The sequence below is a fragment of the Osmerus mordax genome, chromosome 14 (assembly GCF_038355195.1).
Source record: "Osmerus mordax isolate fOsmMor3 chromosome 14, fOsmMor3.pri, whole genome shotgun sequence".
Classification (NCBI taxonomy): domain Eukaryota; kingdom Metazoa; phylum Chordata; class Actinopteri; order Osmeriformes; family Osmeridae; genus Osmerus; species Osmerus mordax.
Genome location: NC_090063.1, coordinates 16204441 through 16222917, shown reverse-complemented (window position 1 = coordinate 16222917; position 18477 = coordinate 16204441). Strand labels below are relative to the sequence as shown.

General features: G+C 46.6%; 2 protein-coding genes across 2 annotated transcripts; one reads left to right on the top strand and one right to left on the bottom strand.

Moving 5' to 3' along the window:
- Window positions 1–3641: 3641 nt before the first annotated feature.
- On the bottom strand, window positions 3642–7625 carry gfi1b (growth factor independent 1B transcription repressor). The gene is made up of 7 exons (XM_067249958.1): window positions 7455–7625; window positions 6970–7069; window positions 6362–6538; window positions 5952–6175; window positions 5574–5711; window positions 5048–5213; window positions 3642–4124 (listed from the first exon to the last, which is right to left on the bottom strand). Exons 2-7 carry the CDS (start codon window positions 7064–7066, stop codon window positions 3946–3948), a joined length of 981 nt encoding a protein of 326 aa, XP_067106059.1. The 5' UTR covers window positions 7067–7069; window positions 7455–7625; the 3' UTR covers window positions 3642–3945.
- A 1566-nt stretch (window positions 7626–9191) lies between these two features.
- On the top strand, window positions 9192–18346 carry tdrd7a (tudor domain containing 7 a). The gene is given in 21 exon segments (XM_067250181.1): window positions 9192–9392; window positions 9871–10015; window positions 10161–10386; window positions 10596–10669; window positions 10906–11150; window positions 11267–11606; window positions 11961–12253; window positions 12525–12688; window positions 12954–13149; window positions 13322–13433; window positions 13750–13959; window positions 14118–14152; window positions 14190–14237; window positions 14239–14328; window positions 14444–14527; window positions 14870–15004; window positions 15302–15406; window positions 15694–16050; window positions 16392–16579; window positions 16863–17023; window positions 17426–18346. Coding segments are annotated over 21 exon segments (3630 nt in total). The 3' UTR covers window positions 17647–18346.
- The last annotated feature ends 131 nt before the right edge of the window (window positions 18347–18477 follow it).

The following is an 18477-nucleotide window of genomic DNA, read 5'->3' as shown; positions in this document are numbered from 1 at the left end:
CCTGCTGTAACTCTGTTAGTCTTTTCCCTAAGTTTATCAAATACAATCTTCTGTTTAGGATCAGCAAGTGTTGCTTTCCATCTTCCTGGGGTTTATACTCAAATGTTCTCCTACCTGTCCCATATCCTTCTTTTTTTCAGTAATCTCCAGTATGAGTCACACTTACACTACTCCATATTATTACATACATGCTTTGGTAAACTTTTTAGGCAAACGTTTAGGCAATGCATGATTTTTTTCTGGGATGAGAAAAAAAACAAGAAACAAACCAATAAGTATGAATGTGATTCTGCAATCAATACACCGTGCACCATGTAGGGCACCATCCTAAAACTGTCGCTGCTTAGTCACAGTGGACCGACCCAACTACAGACGACTCCCCCAGTCTAGGAAGAGAGCGGGAACATAACAGAGAAGGATGAGTGATTATTTTCCAGTAAAATGCTGTGATGTTCCAGTAAAGCTTAATGTATACTTAGGTCGCGGACACCTTTGAAATGGTCGCCGACGAAAAAAGAAAAGTGTCGCTCAGGCTGCTGCATTTATACTTCGGCAAACAGTCGCCTGTGCTCAAGGTTCGCGTGACGTAAACATAATCATTTTACCGTTACATTCATTGCTATGGTTACATTGTTAACGCTTTGTAGCCATGGTGATCAATCGGAGAAACTGACCATTTTAATTTTTCACCATGTGACGACATCTGCGCCAGTAGAAATTTCTCCTGGTAGGCGACACTTCTAAGCGACGGTTAAAAGTGTCGACCGAGACGTCATTTCTGTCGGCGACCTTTTCAAAAGTGTCTGCGACCTAAGTATAAATTGGGTTTAAGGGACATAGAGGCTCCATCTGCAGCTTCAGACTAGTCACCCACAATCCCAAGATCTGAGTAGAGACCAGGGCTATTTTGCATAAAGCTCATTTGCAAGCCAAATTTAACCATGATGTATCTTTCGCGTGCCTGTGCCTGTGGGTGTGCCTGTGTGTGTGTTGTGTGTTTGGATTAGAAAAAATTGGGGTGTTTATGTTATGATTTTATTCTGTCTTTCAGGGTGTTGGTTGAAATGTCTGCTGGTGAGGCAGTCATTGGATCTATGTACAGTCGTGGCCATAAGTTTTGGCAAAGACAAATGTTGTGTTTTGCAAAGTTTGCTGGTTCAGTATTTGAGGAAAAGTACAATGAGTGTGGTTAGGTTCACTTTGAGATTGTGGAACCATGGGCTTTTAGTCTATACGCTAATATCTGAACATTCTTTTTGTGTATTGTGGAACTCTGACTGTTGTATTAATTTCATATTGTATGTGTTGTATCTTGTATTTTGCTATGTTTAGTATTGTGCTATGGACCATTTTTTGTGTGTCCGGAATAAAGAAATAATAATAACATGTTTCTATAGAATAAGGGGAATATTATCAGTTTTTTGGGGCGAAAATGTTCAATATATGCAAATAGTCCCCTCTTTTACAGCAGTCAATCTGCTCTTAAAATCCAATCGGAATGATAGAGTGATTTCACCTGGCTAGAACTAGTTTACACTTTCCTCTGTGCTGATGATATGACTTACTGAAATTATGTTAGCAGTCATTTTATGCCAAGGCCCAACAAACTTTGCAAACACAAAATGTATGTCCCGCTCGCTCCCAATACTTTTGGCCACGGCTGTAAACTGGTCCTGCCTAGCGAAAGTCAATAAAGCATTTCAACTGTTGTTTTTGTGACTTTAACATAATGCTTATTCGGCTTCATTTGTATTTTTTTCTCATTCTGAGGTTGTTATCCCTCATCCTGTTTGCCATAGACGCTCAAATCATATTCCATTTGTAAATGTTTTCTGATTTTCCATAGACGTACCCAGTTAAGTTAAACAAACACTAGGCTAATGCCGTCTTTATTCAATCCAACATAGATTTCTGTTGAACTGGTTGTGTTTATACTGATGTTGAGATTTAACACTGCCTGTGTGAACTGTGTTACTGCTGTACTGAATTTGAAGGATACCAAAATGCCCTGAGGTGCAAGAGATGCAAATTAGCATGAAGAGGTGTCATGCTATGATAGAGAGAGAGAGAGAGAGAGAGAGAGAGAGAGAGAGCGAGAGGGAAAGGGAGAGGGAGAGAGGGAGGGAGAGAGACAGAGAGAGAGAGAGAGAGAGAGAGAGAGAGAGAGAGAGAGGGAGGGAGAGGGTTAGGGAGAGGGAGAGGGAGAGGGAGATCTAGTCAGAGAGCATAAAGGGAAGTCGGTCTCATACAGGTGGTTGAACCTCATCCCCAGTCCTCCCCCATTTTTCCCCGGGCTAAACAGAGACAGAACCACACCTTGCTGCAGGACCCACGTCCTGTTACAGTAATCCCGCCTCCCCTTCTTCTCCACCACCCATTGGCTGCACCTGTGCAAGATTTTGATTTGCTCCTCGCACCAGGATGCAGCGGTAACTGTTCCAGTGCACAGCGGACCCCGTTGCCTGGGAAATATAAATTTGCATAGCCACCCCAGATTTGTTTACTAACTGTACTGAGTGTGGACCCGTTGTCTGTGCTATTCTATGTACAGACACTGATTTCAACAACAATAATATCGAGCAAAAAAGACACGTATTAGGCTATAGAACGTACGTTGTATAGTACTAGCCATACTGAACAACATAACTGACGACTTGACATTACTCTACTGACCGTGTGCCATGTATTTATTAAACGGCACATAGTGTGACTGAAATCAGGAATTCTTTCACACGAGTGACGAGTGGCCTTTATTCCCTCGGTTTACGAAATCCTGTTTGCGACAGACCAGTAACCTATGTGACATATTAAACTAAGTAATGATGTGATTTGCCTGGAGTAGCTTCAATGGCCTAACTGTGGTGTTTGAGGAAGGAGGTGAGCTTTCGTGAGACGTGCGATGTGTTTGTCAAAGTAAATCCGTCCGAATGGACGGGCGTGGTGGTGTTAGGACAAGATGTTTAAGCACTCCATCCTCTTGTCCAGTACGTTGTTGCTGATACAGTAAATCCTTGTATGTATTGTACTGTTTAGAATATCACCCAATGTAGAAATACTTTGACCAGGAAGCCACACATTGTCTGCACACGACTGCTAGTCCAGTTTGGTGTTTGAAAAACTGACAGGCCCTAGCATTTGCATGACAGCGTTCCAGGTATAGATTTGAATGAAGTCTGCCTCTGTCTTGTCATATCAGAGATAACTGCCTGAGGCTACAAAACGTTGAAAAAGATCCAGTCAGAGACTTATATCCTGCTTGGGCAGGAAGTCAACAAGCATACAGGAAGCACAAATAAAGAGACAGAAACAGTATGTTTACTGTGTCATCTCATCTAACTAAGCAAATGCTGTGCTTCAGTTTGACCTTGTGACTATTTTCACTTGACTTTCTGCTTTTTCCATAAAGGTATAGTTAATATTGTGAAGAGAGGAATATGAAATTACCATTCATAAGAAAATCTCACTCTTTTATTTTTTACTCCCAACTACATACACAAGTTTTAACTTCTTCAATAAATTATGTAACAAATCCATGTGTTCTTTGTCTTTCATAAAGGCACATTCAAGACTTCACAAGAACCTGAAGTAATCATTCCTACAACCAATGCAAATGGTTGTAGAATTATGTTGGTTTACAACTTTCTTCTGTTCTTTAATGTTTAAAGTCAAAGAGCAAATGCTTATACATTCATTATAGAGTAGCTTCATGATATGTGTTTGCCTTCTGAATGGACAGAACACTGTCACTATGTGTTTCCGCCATGTATCTTTTAACTTCATAGATTTCATCCTTCCAGGGGCGTAGGTTTGAAAAGGACAAATCTAGCCCCCCTGATATTTGATCAAAACAATTACATTTAATGGTCGGATCCTCAGTTAAAAATAGCTGTCCCATCCACAGTTGAAAACAAACCTACACCCCTGTATCCTCGGACACCGGCCTCTTCACTTCAGTCCGTGCTGGCTCTCGTGGTGCCTGCGCAGGTCCACCTTGCGCTGGAAACCCTTGGAGCAGATCTCACAGCCAAACGGCTTGAATCCTGTGTGCTTCCGGCTGTGTGTGATGAGGTTGGAGCTCTGACTGAAGGCTTTGCCACATACCTGGCATTTGTGGGGCTTTTCGCCTGCGGATGAACAGAGACAACTTTTCTTACACATTTACATTTAGTCATTTAGCAGACGCTCTTATCCAGAGCGACTTACAGTAAGTACAGGGACATTCCCCCTGAGGCAAGTAGGGTGAAGTGCCTTGCCCAAGGACACAACGTCATCTGGCACGGCCGGGAATTGAACTGGCAACCTTCTGATTACTAACCCGCTTCCCTAACCGGTCAGCCACCTGACTCCCCGTGGAATCAATCACCCAAACTAGAAAGTCATTTTAGACTCCTGTTACATTGCAAGCCGTAGTTTACATTGCTCATCTTACTGATAACTGGAGGTACGCCATATCAGTGTTGTAAATTATGAGGGAAGAATCATGCCATTGTTCAGATTTGTCGAGCATTCATGAAGTGTCATTCTAGCAGTGCAGTTCTTGCATAGAGTTCCTTTCACAGAGGACTCGGCAAAGCAGGAAAACCAGATATGCAAATTATTTAAACATTTGTTTAAGTTTTTTTTTTTTTGATTTATCAGCAGTTATATTGCTCTTAGAAAGAATGGCTCTTCACAACACTTGGAGAGCATAACAAGGAATACATAGAGATGAACCAACCAAAGAAATGGCATAAACACATTTATGTTTATTAGCACACCATGATTTGGCATGCCAGCGTTCTTTCACTGGAAATCCCAAAACAAACTCATCCCTCACTGAATTGATCCCCCCCCAAAGGTTTTAAAAAAGAAAATTCTCTAGGAGTTGTCCTGGGAGTATCTTCCCAAAAGTTAATAGTATAAGTTGTCTTCCATGAGGGTTTATACTGGTTTAGGTGCAGTTCTATGGGCGTGTGTGAAGCCCTCTGTGATAATGCGTGTAAAAAGGGCTATACAAATAAAATGTGATTTGATGAACCTTCTTCGGATGCGCTCCTCTATCCCTCACCTGTGTGAATGTAGGTGTGTTTCTTCATGTCTGACTTCTGGTGGAACCTCTTGCCGCAGTACTGACAGGGGTAGGGGCGGGTGTCAGAGTGGATGAGTAGATGCGTGGAGAGGGTGGACGAGCGTTTGAATGTCTTCCCACACATCTTGCACTCAAAACTCCTTTCCTACGTGAAATAAATATAAAGACATGGAACCTTATTCCCAGCTAGTGCCAAAACGTGTAAGCACTTGTAACAGTGTGTACTCTGCACATCTAGCTAAATAAAAACAGCTTGGATTAACAACGCCCCTAGATATTGCAGGTTCGGTGCAGGGCCATAAGTTTGTTTTTAAATATAGGTGGGGCAGCTTTTTTCAACAACTGAGGATGCGGTTGTTAAATATAATTTCCTTCATAAACACGTGAGGGGACAGATTTGCTGTTTTCATATAGTAGGGATAATTTAATAGGGAGAGCTTAAAAGTAATAATAGTTTTTGTATAATGAAACCTTTGCCCCTTGGTTCAAGGCGTTGTGTTTGTACCTGTGAATGGACATTCATGTGCTGTTCTAGGCTGACAGCGTGGCCAAAGGTCTTTCTGCAGATGTTGCACCCAAACGGTCTCATCCCACTGTGAGAACGCCTCACATGCACCTCCAGGCCATGGGGGGTAGAGAACACCTGCGGGAGAGCACAGGGACATCCCCTAATCACTCATCCGTAACCTGATAAAGCCGCCTGCCTGTCTCCGTCCCCAAAAAAAACAAAAAAGGATTCTATTTTTTTTTTTTACTTCCTCTTCATGTAAATCCAGTGATTTCACATGCTCGGCTCGATACCTGTTTTTCGATTCCAGTGAAATCCGATTACGCTCAATCTGCAGACATATAACTCGGGTAACACAGGTGTATCCCAGCATACCTTGTCACAGGTGATGCAGTGGTAGGTGTTGGAGGTGGGGGAGTAGTGGGTGCTGCAGTCTGTCTGCCGCCGGGGCTCTGGGCTGTGGCTGACTCGAGCCCCGTACAGGGAGCTGGAGTGCTGCAGGAGGGTGGGGGTGAAGGTCATCTGGCGGAGGTTGTAGGGTGTAGGCTCCCAGGCGTACGTGGGCTTGTAGTAGGAAGGGAAGTCTGCCACATGGGGCTCTGAGGGCACACCGGGAGGAGAGACATTAGCAAAGATGTTTTATCCGCCCATCATTTAGCAATGTCACATCTGTCAAAGGCAATTGCGGTATTTCGTTTATTTTACTAGATTCCACATAATTCCATTTATAATGGAATTATATTATGGTAATTACCGTAGATGTCTATCTACCGTAAGTATCTCACCAGAAATGTAGAATGGCTGTGTGGGGGTGACAGGAGGTCTGGTTGGTTCTGGGTGAATCAGGCTCGGGAACCCCAGCTCCTCTTCGTGTTTAATGTACGTGTAGGAGTCTGGCGGAGACTGGGCCCTCACCTCAGGCCTCTCCGGAGGGTCTGGGCTCTGTGGTTCTGACGGGACCTCTGGATATTCACGAGAAGAAACCGGATTGGAACATGTAATTGATTAGGCCTACATTTGATGTTTGGGTGGTGCCTGAGGAAAGTTCGTTTGTGCAGTGTCAATCAATGTTACACTCCTTTCATGACCAGCGGATAGTAAAGGTTCCTCATAAATGCTTGGTTTTAAGTTCACAAACTGAATAAACTAGTTTTGCAAACTTCAATGCGATCATCTTAACATCTAAGATGATCTTATATTATGAGAATCCCTGACACCGACACCAGGTTAAAAACCAGGCGAACTAATTTATTTTAATTTGCTTCAAATGTCAATAATAATATGATCATCGATAATTAACAAATGCAAAAATATCTAAAAGTCACCACTCCGTTGTATACTACTAGATACGCTACTAGAGGTGTAGCAGGTCTTGAAGTTTTAACAATCTTACTTTCAGAATGTGAAGTTTCCACCGGTGCGTCGTCATAGGAGCGGTGCACATTATAAGAAGCGCACCTCTTATTTTTCACCAAAAAGGACCGTGGCATGGTCTAAAAAATAGAACGGTCTTTTATAAAATATATTATATTTACAAACTAAACTACAATGGCTATCTACATTTTGCATGGAACAATCTACATATATAGGTTATAAATAATGTCCAATTAGCCTATAAGTAGGTTAAAGTTAGACAATATAGGCTAAGGTTAACATTAAGGTCCAACAATTGCATTTAAGGCTTTTCAACTTTTTCAGCTTTTCAAGTTGTCTTTGTCAGTAGTCTCAATTAGGATTTCACATGAGTAGGCTAACTGAAAATAATGCATTAAACTTTTCCTTAAAAGAGCATAGTTTTTAATCAGAGTTTTATCGAAATACCTATCGAAAAACAATTTTATGAAATAATTCGTTATGATAATTATGGAGCCCTCTTACCGTTATTTGTTTTATCCTATTTAGGCTATGTGAGTATCAAATATCGATGAAGTTGCAGCCAATTGAGAAAAAAAATTATCTGCACAAAAATAAAATCCACTCTTTCGAAGAAGTAATATTTCGTAAAATCCTTTCGCAGAAGTCAGAATCCAAACCTCTGTTAAACCTTGCACTTGTTGCTCTGTTTCTTGTGCTCCCCTCCCAGATTTACAATCAGATAATTTTGCGTTGGAATCTGACTGTGGTTTCAGCCAATGAGAGAGCCAACTCGCAGGTGTGAATTTGCCTATAGAAAAGGACAGGAGCTCCAATGCGATTAGCCTACTGCCTCGTGAAGGTTTTATTCAGGTTCAGGTTTTATTAGAAGGCTTTTCGTTTATGTGGGTCTAAGACATCTTGCAAAGATGTGTGACCGGTTGGCAGGCAACCGTTCCATTCGTTTTACTGTATAGGCCTAAAGTTTCCTTCTCTTCTGCATTCAAACAAAATGGATGGGAGAAATATTGCAAATCCCAAAGTTACACTGCTTGCAATTTGCAATGTTTGATTTATAAGATTTTGAGTCTTTGATACAGTACATTGTCTGAGCTGTAGTGTAAATTAAATTGCAGTACATCTGGTGTCTATTTAAATAGGCTAAACGAATTCAGTAACTCCAAAAGCACACACCAAACCAGTCTTTGCGATTATACGTGTTTACACAATAATGTTTACTCTGTTCTCTATTTTATCCAGTCAGTTGCTGTCAACCAGTTTATGAAATAAACTCACCAAGCAAAGATTTTGTCTGACAGCTCTATAGCACGCTCTGTCGGCCGGTCGGTTGGTCCACAGAAATTGCATGAATTCAAATTCAATTTGCAAGAATTTCAATGCAAATTAAAGTATTTATTTTAATGTTTTTTTTATAGCTGTGTAGACAATACACAGAAATCAGATTATAAAACAAACCATGACATTTAGACCAAGGTGCGACTTCATTTAGTCTATTTCATTCAGATTAAGTTTCATAAAAAATAAATAATGACAAAATAAAACAATTCTGTCATTTGTTGTATTCAAGATTAATGTCATGGTCTGATGGCTTCTCACATGTTTTGTTCATGGAATGGTTGTGGGCGTTTCCACTTCATATGAAAAATCTGAGCAGATAATTTCAACGCTTCACCCTATGACCTCAAATTAAGGCGCGTGGCCGCGACGTGAAATCAGTTGAACATGAGTCGTGTCGTGACAGTCCCAGACTGATTGAAAAGAATTTGACGCCCATTCGATTGGAATCAAAATAAAATTAAGGTAAAAATGTTAACGGCCTCTTTGCTATACAGTGTAACTCTCTGTATAAGTATTGTTTTCCGATTGCACATATGAGAAATAGTTACTATTAGCAATATTTATTTGTATAAAATTAACGAGCCATTCTGTGAACAAGAGCCGTAGGCCTACTTATTGTTTAGTTGTTAGCTAGCTAGCTAGTGTAGCTAAGTTAGCCGTGCCCTTTAGCACAAGTGATTCATAGTTGGATCGCTACCAATAACTTATGTTAGTAGTTAAGTTGGAGGGCAACTAAATTCAAATGTTGTCTGTTGTGGTTTGTTACTCAACGTAGTGTATTTTTAATGTAGGGCCGAGAAAGTTAGCTAGCATATTTTAGGAACGAAATGGCACGTGGGATGCGGGAGAACGGTTCTCTATGAAACCGACGTGTCTGAGCTGTTTGTTTGTTCAGGCATCAGGATGTCGGAAGACATGACCCAGAAAATGTTACGGGCAGTTCTGCAGTCCAATAAAAACGGCGTGTCCATCACGCGGCTACAGTCAGACTTCAAGTCATTAACGGGCGAGTTCATCCAGCACAGGCAGAGGGGATACCCTTCCCTGGAGGCCTACCTTCGATCCATGCCCTCGGTGGCGCGGTTGGAGAACCGAATGGGGGAGGTCAGTGATCGCTCTAAAGTCTTGTCAAGTCTTGACCAATCGTGATTTACAAGCGCTTACTCAATGTAACATCATTTTTAGTAACTGACCATTAAGTTTTCAGTGAAAGAGATGTTGGACTTTCTCCATCTAGTTCAGACTTTTTAATGAGAATGGTTGCTAGGATTGGCACAGTATATTGCTTCTGTCCCTTCACGTTCTAAGATAATTACTCACATTATTCTAGATCAGGGGTCTAAAACCCTGTTCTGGAGAGCTTCCTAGCCCATAGTTTTTTTTCTCCAACCACACTTACTTGCCCAGATTCAATACTAGTTTCCTGATCAACCAGCTAAATATTAGAATCGGGTGTGAAAACCTACATGTAACTCTGTACTAGGGCTATCGGCTCCACCACCAAGACAGGGGTTGGATGGGTAATATGAAGTAATGCTGTTCGCCCACCTACCTCTCATCTCCATTCCCAACTTTCCTCTAGGTCATGTGCTTTGCGGGGGTTTGTGAAGAAACTGCCCACATCGCCCAGCTTGTTGCTAGGCAGAAAAGCTCCAAAAAGTGTGGAAGGTCTCAGATGGTGAACTGCAGAATGAGGTCTAATCTCTCCTCGCAGTTCATGTTCAGCGGTACGTGAAGAGATCCAAAACTTGTTAAATGTGGGCGCAGATAAGGTGCGCTTGATGGAAAAGCCTCACCAGAAATAGATTGGGTGCGCTCAATGAGAAACGAGGAGGATACTAAGACTCGCCCCGGCTCCTCTCCTCCATCCAGACAAGTCCCGCCTGCGTCAGCCGGCCCAGCGGGGTCACCCTGGGTGGGGCATGGCAAGGCAGACTCGGCCCCGGGGCTACGGAGGGTGCAGCATCGGAGGGGACTACAGGCTGAACGATAACCGGTTCACCTCCAACACCCCTCTGCAGCACAGGGCCCCCTCCACCCACGCCTCCACCCCTGCCCCCGCCTCGGTGCAGATGAAAGCGGCCACGCCGTATGAAAGGTGAGAGGGGGGGCTGGAGGGCACACACACACATTGTGAAGGATATTCCTAAGAGATCAACATGTTTTCATATAAAAACACTCACTTTTTTGGTGTTGTATAAATAGGCAGTTATACCCATATTTTAATGATTTACTCTCATATTTTCCCTCCATTTGAGGAAAAACTGCTTTAAACTGTGTCTTCATGTACGTGTCCAATCTTTCCAGGAGAGTGATTTATGATCCCAAACAACACAAGGTTAATGGTCCTGTGCTAACTGTCAACATACGGAATCATGCTGGTGAGAAACATCATCTTTTGACCTCATACACTTGTTTTTTGTCCTCTGCATTTCCCAAGCTACAAATCTTTTGGGCAACTCCGTCTATTTTGTTTTTTTGTTTTGGTGTCAAACCCACAAGCAGATTTAAAAAGGATGCATAGGCATTTGTCTCCATCTAGTGGCCACTGGCAGTCATTTCAGAATCCTGTTAAAAAATATGTTTAAAATCATCCTTTTGTCCCTGTCTGCCCCAGCCCTGCCTGCCCCCTCCACCAAGCCCACCCCCCCTTCCTCCTCCATCCCTCCCTCCAGACAGGGCCCCTCCCTGGGATGTGTGTACAACCTCTCCCAGGTTCAGGGCAGACTGAAGCAGCTGCTGGCCAAGTACTGCAGCGGTCTGTGGCTGTCCAAGCTGCCCTCGGTCTACAGAGACATGTTCTGCCAGGACCTGCCTGGACAGGCCCTCATAGACATGGAGAAATGGACCAGTGTATGCTTGGTGCGTAGCACGCACACATTCACTCTCTCATTCATTCGCACAGTTACTCACTCGCACAACTACTCGCTCACACAAACGGCTCACCTGAGCGCCCTGACCTGCTCCTCTCCCTGCAGGTGGAGAAGCCATGCAGCACCAACCGAGCGGACCGACTGGTCTATCCCCCGACCCCCAAGCCCAAACCCTCCACCTCTACCTCCTCCTCCACCCCATTCAACCCTGGCTTTAACTTCTCTAAAGCAGCTGCAGCCAAGATCACCTTCATTCCGACCTTCAACCCCCGCTACACGTTCACAGCCAAGCATGGCAGCCCAGACGTCGCCTCCCCCACCCCCTCCAGACCCATAGTGGCCCCCTCCCCAGCCAGACCAGCCCCCCCACTCCACATCAAGGCTGTTGGGTCCCCCCCTCTTGCCCAGCCCCTCTCCTCCCCCACCACCACCCCCTCCTCCCTACGTAACACCTCCTGCTCCTCCCCCACCACCACCCCCTCCTCCCTACGTAACACCTCCTGCTCCTCCCCCTCCTCCCTACGTAACACCTCCTGCTCCTCCCCCACCACCACCCCCTCCTCCCTACGTAACACCTCCTGCTCCTCCCCCACCACCACCCCCTCCTCCCTACGTAACACCTCCTGCTCCTCCCCCACCACCACCCCCTCCTCCCTACGTAACACCTCCTGCTCCTCCCCCACCACCACCCCCTCCTCCCTACGTAACACCTCCTGCTCCTCCCCCACCACCACCCCCTCCTCCCTACGCAACTCTTCCCTCTCCTCCCCCACCACCCCCTCCCCCCTACGGACCCTCTCTCCCCTGTCCTCCCGCCCGCTCCCCCCTGCGTTGTCTGTGCCGGCGGATGTGCGCTCCAAGCTGAAGGAGCTGCTGTCTAAGTACCCCCACGGCCTATGGGCCCACGCTCTTTCCTCGCTGTTCCTGGAGACCTACAAGACGCCCTTCCCAGAAGGCGTCCTGAACAACCTCTCGGTCCTGCTGGACATCTGCACTGTCGAGTTCCCCATGCCCAACAACAAGTACAAGGTAGAACCCTATGAGAACAAGGTAGAACCCTATGAGAACAAGGTAGAACCCTACGAGAACAAGGTAGAACACTGTAAAACTCTGCTAGAACAAGGCAGAACCTAATAAGAACAAGTTATGATACTGGGGATCAAGTTAGAGCAAGATTAGAACCATACTAGAACAAACTAATACACTGGGGAACCCTACTAGAACAAGCTAGAACCCTACTAGAACAAGGTAGGTCATTGGGGAACCCTAGTAAAACAAGGCAGGCCACTGGAGAAAGATAAGAATGTAATACGATGGTACCCTTCTCTCCTCCTCCCCCACCCTCTCTGCCTAACCTCCCCAGGCCATCCTGTACGGCCCCCGCATGCAGCCCACCACCAAGTCCCCTCCCCCCCCGTCCGGGCTTCCGGTGTGCCCCTCCCTGGTGCCGCCCCTGGAGCCCCCCAGGGAGCTGTTCCCCTCCGTCCTGGTGATGGACACCGGCGACGCCAGCGCTGTCACGCTCAGGTGATACGCAGACACACACGTGTTCTGTCTCCCTAGAACAGTAAAGGCCTGTTCCCACAGCCTGAACAATGTCCAACCAACACCAAACATTCTACTGTTGGGTTTAGAATGTTTTAGAAAGATAACTGTCAACTGTCATTCACACTGCTCTGTCAAATGCCAACTGTCATATTACACCAAACAAACACAAACCAACAACTGCTGACTGGTGATTTTGTTGGGCCTTCAACTGGCCTTAAAACTCTCCCTCCTTCTGTCTCTTCAGGTATGTAGGAGAGAGCTACTCTCAGGCCCTGGAAGACATGGAGGATGCCATGAAGCTGTTCTACAGACAGGCCAGCAACCAGCTCCCGGTACCGGGCCCCGTTACCGGCCAGCTGGCCACCGTCTGGGTTGAAGACGAGGACGAGGTGGTCCGAGTCCAGGTCACAGAGGTCATGGTGGAGAAGGATGAGGTCAAGGTGAGGTCGTTGGGAGAGGTGGACCTTCTTGATGTTGGTCCAGAACACTGAGCTCGCATCTGCTCGCATCAGATCTCTTCCTCCACCTCTCCCTCTATGCCTCTCTCTCTGTATTTCTGTAACTGTCTCTGTGTGTCTCTCTCTCCTCTCTGTCTCTCTCCCCTCTCTCCAGGTGTACTATGTGGATCATGGTTTCTCTGAGGTAATCCTCAGGACCAAGCTGATGGAGCTGCAGCAGGACTTCCTCAAGCTGCCCCTCCAGGCCACCAACTGCAGACTGGCTGGTACACACACACCTCTTCACACACACCTCTTCATCCTCACACACACACACACACCACCACCTCATTTTTAGTCATTTAGCAGACGCTCTTATCCAGAGCGACTTACAGTAAGTACAGGGACATTCCCCCGAGGCAAGTAGGGTGAAGTGCCTTGCCCAAGGACACAACATCAGTTGGCATGACCGGGAATCGAACTGGCAACCTTCGGATTACTAGCCCGATTCCCTCACAGCTCAGCCACCTGACTCACCATACCACACCGCAAACTGGCTGGTACACACACACACCCAAACCTCACATGCTCCGTGTGTGTCAGGCGTGGAAGCGTTCGGTGTGTCTCCCGTGGTGGTGAGGACCCTGGAGAGCCTGACTCTGGAGAAGATTCTGCTGCTGGAGGTGCTGGAGCGCCCGGAGCGAGAGCTCCCCCTGGTGGTGCTGTACAACACCTCTCTGGACCAGGACCTCAACATCAACGCCTGCTGCCTGCATGCGCTGCACGACACCTCCATGAGCAGCACGCTGCAGTGTCAGAGGTCACACACAATCTCGGGGGGGGGGGGGGGGGGGGGGGGGGGGGGGGGGGGGGGGGGGGGGGGGGGAGATTGTGTGTGTGAATAAACTAAAACAGAAAAAAAACTTTTTAAAGTTATATGTTTTTGTGTTTTTATCTGTGTGTAACATAAGTTGAAACCAATAAAAAATATAGTGAGGAGCAGGAGGTTGATCTGACCTGTCTGTACTGTGCCTGATCACCAGGAGTCCACAACGTTCGAGGACGTGCTGGTGACCAACGTGTACACCGATGGATGGGACCGTTTTCTGCCAGGTGCCCTCCAGGGGGCGCCACAAGCTCCTGGAGCTGCTGGAGAAGATAGAGGCCTTCTTCGTCACCCGGGTAACGGGGCCGGGGCATCGGTCCTGGGCAGGTGGCGTCATGCGGGGTTCTACGCTACACTCCAAGCCTTTGGGAAGATGTTGACTGAAGAGGGTGTCGTGTGTGTGTGTGTTAGGTGACATCAGAGTGCCTGGTGTCGCGGCCGTTTAGTGGGAAGGTGTGTCTGGCTCGTTACCAAGGGAACTGGTCCCGTGCGGAGGTGAGACAGGCTGCGTGTTCTCATCAGAGCCCTTGATCTGCTGCTGAACCTGCAGTGCACTACAAAGCACGGCGCTTTGGATCAAAGCATCTGTTGAATGAATGCAATTTAAATATGGACCTTTTATTGGATTTTTATTATCTATATTTATTTTTATTTTTTATCAGATATTTTATTCATTAGCAGATGCTTTTATCCAAAGCGATACAGCAAAAGTGAATATAGAAAGTACATCAGTTGTTCCAAATTGCATAGTTTACACTTTCTGTGGTCAGTCAAGAAATGGTCTGTATTTGAAGGTGAACAATAACAATTTCATTTATTGTAACCTTTCCGTCTCAGATCACCATGCTGCACGGCAGCAAAGTGATGGACATCCTGTTTATTGACCTTGGAGTTCCGGCCTCCGTGGAGATCACAGAGCTTAGAGAGATCCCTCCCCCCCTCCTCCACGACCTGCTGGTCATCCCCCCCCAGGTACGACATCCCCCCCCCAGGTATGACGTCACCCCCCCCCCCCCCTTCTCCACGACCTGCTGGTCATTCCCCCCCAGGTATGACGTCACCCCCCCCCCCCCCCCAGGTACGACATCACCCCCCCCCCCTTCTCCACGACCCTGCTGGTCATCCCCCCCCAGGTATGACATCATCCCCCCCAGGTATGACATCATCCCCCCCCAGGTATGACATCACCCCCCCCCCCCCCCCAGGTATGACATCCCCCTCCATGACCTGCTGGTCATCCCCCCCTGTGTGTGTTGTCTCTATACTCAGGCCATCAAGTGCTGTCTGGCAGACGTGCCAACGAGCGTCTGGACCCAAGAGGCGGTGGTGTGGCTGAAGAATGCTGTCCTGCCCTCCATCAGCTGCAGCATGACGGTAACACCAACATGACGGTAGCAAGTCAGATGGCTGAGCGGTTAGAGAATCAGGCTATTAATCAGAAGGTTGCCGGTTCGATTCCTGTACGTGCTAAATGACGGTGTCCTTGGGCAAGGCACTTCACCCTACTTGCCTCAGGGAGAATGTCCCTGTACTTACTGTAAGTCGCTCTGGATAAGAGCGTCTGCTAAATGACTAAATGTATACAATGTCAACACGCGCACATGCATTATACTTAAGGTCAGCAGGTAAGTTTGTACAATTTGGTTTTCCTCTTCCTCCAGATCTCCAAGGTGGACTCCAACAGGGTGGTTCACATGTTGCTCTTCAACACGCCTGCCCCACACTCCCCCTCCTGCAGCCTGAACCACCAGATGGCGCTGGCCGGTCTCTGGAAACCCCCCAGTCAGGGCCCCGCTCGCCCCAGCCCCCCGCCGACCTCCGACCCTCACCTCGACCTCTCAGACTTGATGGGCCAGCTGTCTCTGAGCACCGCTGTAGGCAGCCCCCTGGCCCAGCCAACGTCCCCACCACAGGCCCAAAGTGGAGCAGGGGGCACGCCTACGAGGAGCGACCCTGCTCTGGAGCCCCTGCCTGGGGGGGTGACTCTCCCGCTTCCCCCTCTCATGGAGCTCCCGAAGGTAAGGTGTCGGAAGGGGTTTCTTTTTGCGAATCTTCTCCTTCTCCACTGGTTAGAGCTTTCGACTGCATATCAAGATGGCGCAGGTTTAAATCCTCCTTTGTGGCTTTGGGGGGGGAAAGTGTCTGTTAAATGAATACATTATTGCTCTCTTACTCATCCCTCCCTCTAACAGTAGTTCATCTAATTATCATCCCCCTCATTTCTCTCTTTCGATTCTTTCATCCCTCTCTCTTCCTCCCCCCTCTCTTCCTCCCCCCTCTCTTCCCCTCCCCCCTCTGCCTCTCTCTCCCGCTCTCTCTCTCCCCCCCCCCCCCCTCTCTCTCCCTCTCTACCCCCCAGGCACGTGAGAGCATGGATGTGTTTGTACCTGTGGCCTGCCACCCAGACTACTTTGTGGTGCAGTCATGGCAGGACATGTTCAAGCTGGTGGTGCTGATGGGAGAGATGATCCTCTATTACAACAATCTGGAGGGTGATGAGGTGCCTGTCTGCGTCGGGGAGGTCTACGCCGCCAAAGTAGAGAACAAGTAAGCGACAGCTGTTGTCAAGGTCCCTGGGTACGTTGTTGGAAATGTAATATAATTGATTTTAATATGGAATATCATTTTGTAGTTAAAATTATTCCTTAAAAAAAATAAACAAATATAGTTGCAGTCCTGGAAGACATTCTTTATTTTGATACAGGACATTTAAAAAATCTTCCTGAAAACGAATACAGACCTGAGATGACACCATTCCTGTTATTCTAACATGTATTTTTTTATTAAGAATAATTTCAATCAATAATAATCCTCCCATTCTTGCCTCCAGCTGGCACCGTGTGCTGGTGAAGGGCATGCTGACCAATGGGCTGGTGTCTGTGTACGAGCTGGACTACGGCAAGCATGAGCTGGTGAGCTGCACCCTGCTGAGGACACTCATAGAGGAGTTCAGACAGCTGCCCTTCCAGGCCATCACGGCACAACTGGCGGGTGAGTATGGCAGGGGCAGTTGGAGACTGGGCAGGGGCAGTTGGGGACAGAAGTCAGTTGGGAGTCAGGTGGGTGAGCGGTTAGGGAATTGGGCTAGTAATCCAAAGGTTGCTGGTTTGATTCCCGGCTGTGCAAAATGACGTTGTGTCCTTGGGAAAGGCACTTCACCCTACTTGCCTCGGGGAGAATGTCCCTGTACTTACTGTAAGTCGCTCTGGATAAGAGCGTTTGCTAAATGACTAAATGTAAATGTAAGAGGTAGGTAGGGACTGTGCAGTTAGTTTCTGTTCCAAGTCTTTAAACCTCTTTCTCCACCTTTTTTCTCCTTTCCTCTCCTCCATCTTTACCTTTTCTTCCTCCCTTCCACCTCTCTCCTCCTCCCCATTTCCCTCCCCCTTCCAGGGGTGGACCAGCACACCTGGTCCGAGGCAGCCTCCATCGTGTTCCGTAACCACGTGGAGAAGCGTCCCCTGGTGGCGCAAGTGGAGTCCGTACAGGAAGCTCCCCGGTCCTGGGACAGGAAGCTGACCCTGTACCTGGTAGACACATCCCGGGTCGACGCCGATGTTTGGGTCCACAACATCATGGCTGACTTTGCAGAGGAGTTCACTACTGCCGCCTAGTGGCCAGGAGGAGAGGAGGGTCGCAGCTTTCAAAGCTCTTAAGTTACCCAGAACACCCCAACGTTGCCCTTATTTTTTTGTAGATGCCAAAGTCCACTAAGGGCTACGTCTGTGGTGCGATTTAAGATGTAGCTGAATATAATTGCTTGTGGGGAGGGGGGAGGGGTGTATAGTGCACTTCTGTCACTATGTGAAAAGAGAGAAAAAAAGCGAGTGAGGTCAAAAATGCCATTCTGAATAGTAATCGTGATGATGCCGCAGATTTTTAATGCATGTTTATGTGTGTGCGTGTGCATGTGTGTGTGTTGAAACCTTTCAGGAACGTTGCTCATCGTCCCCTTGAGGTTCTTTTCTAATTTGCTGTTGTTATTCATCACTTACGTTTGTTCTATGCATGAAGACAAGTTAAGCCTGTTTGGCCTGGTTTTTGTTTGTTTTTTGCAATATATTATTATAGAATTTAAGTTAAATTATTTGTGTTCATAGATGGGGTTTTTTCCCCCTAACGTCTGATGCATGTTGTATTTGCCATTGTACACACTTATTTTACTACTCACAAACTAAAAATGGCTAAAACAGATTAATGTTGATTGAGACCTAAAAGATGATGCACGGGGTAAATAAATTGGTCCTGAAATTTACATTCAAAGCTGCCCGCAGTCTCAAAATACGTTTAGGCCTGCACATTTTCTACAGAAGATTTCCGATTTCAGTTTGCTATAGGCCTATAAAAAGTACAACTATTCATCACTTATGCTTCAAGACATGTAAATGCTGCATGTTCTACATTTGTTTAATTTCTTGTATAAAAAGAACAAAAAAAAGTTTTAT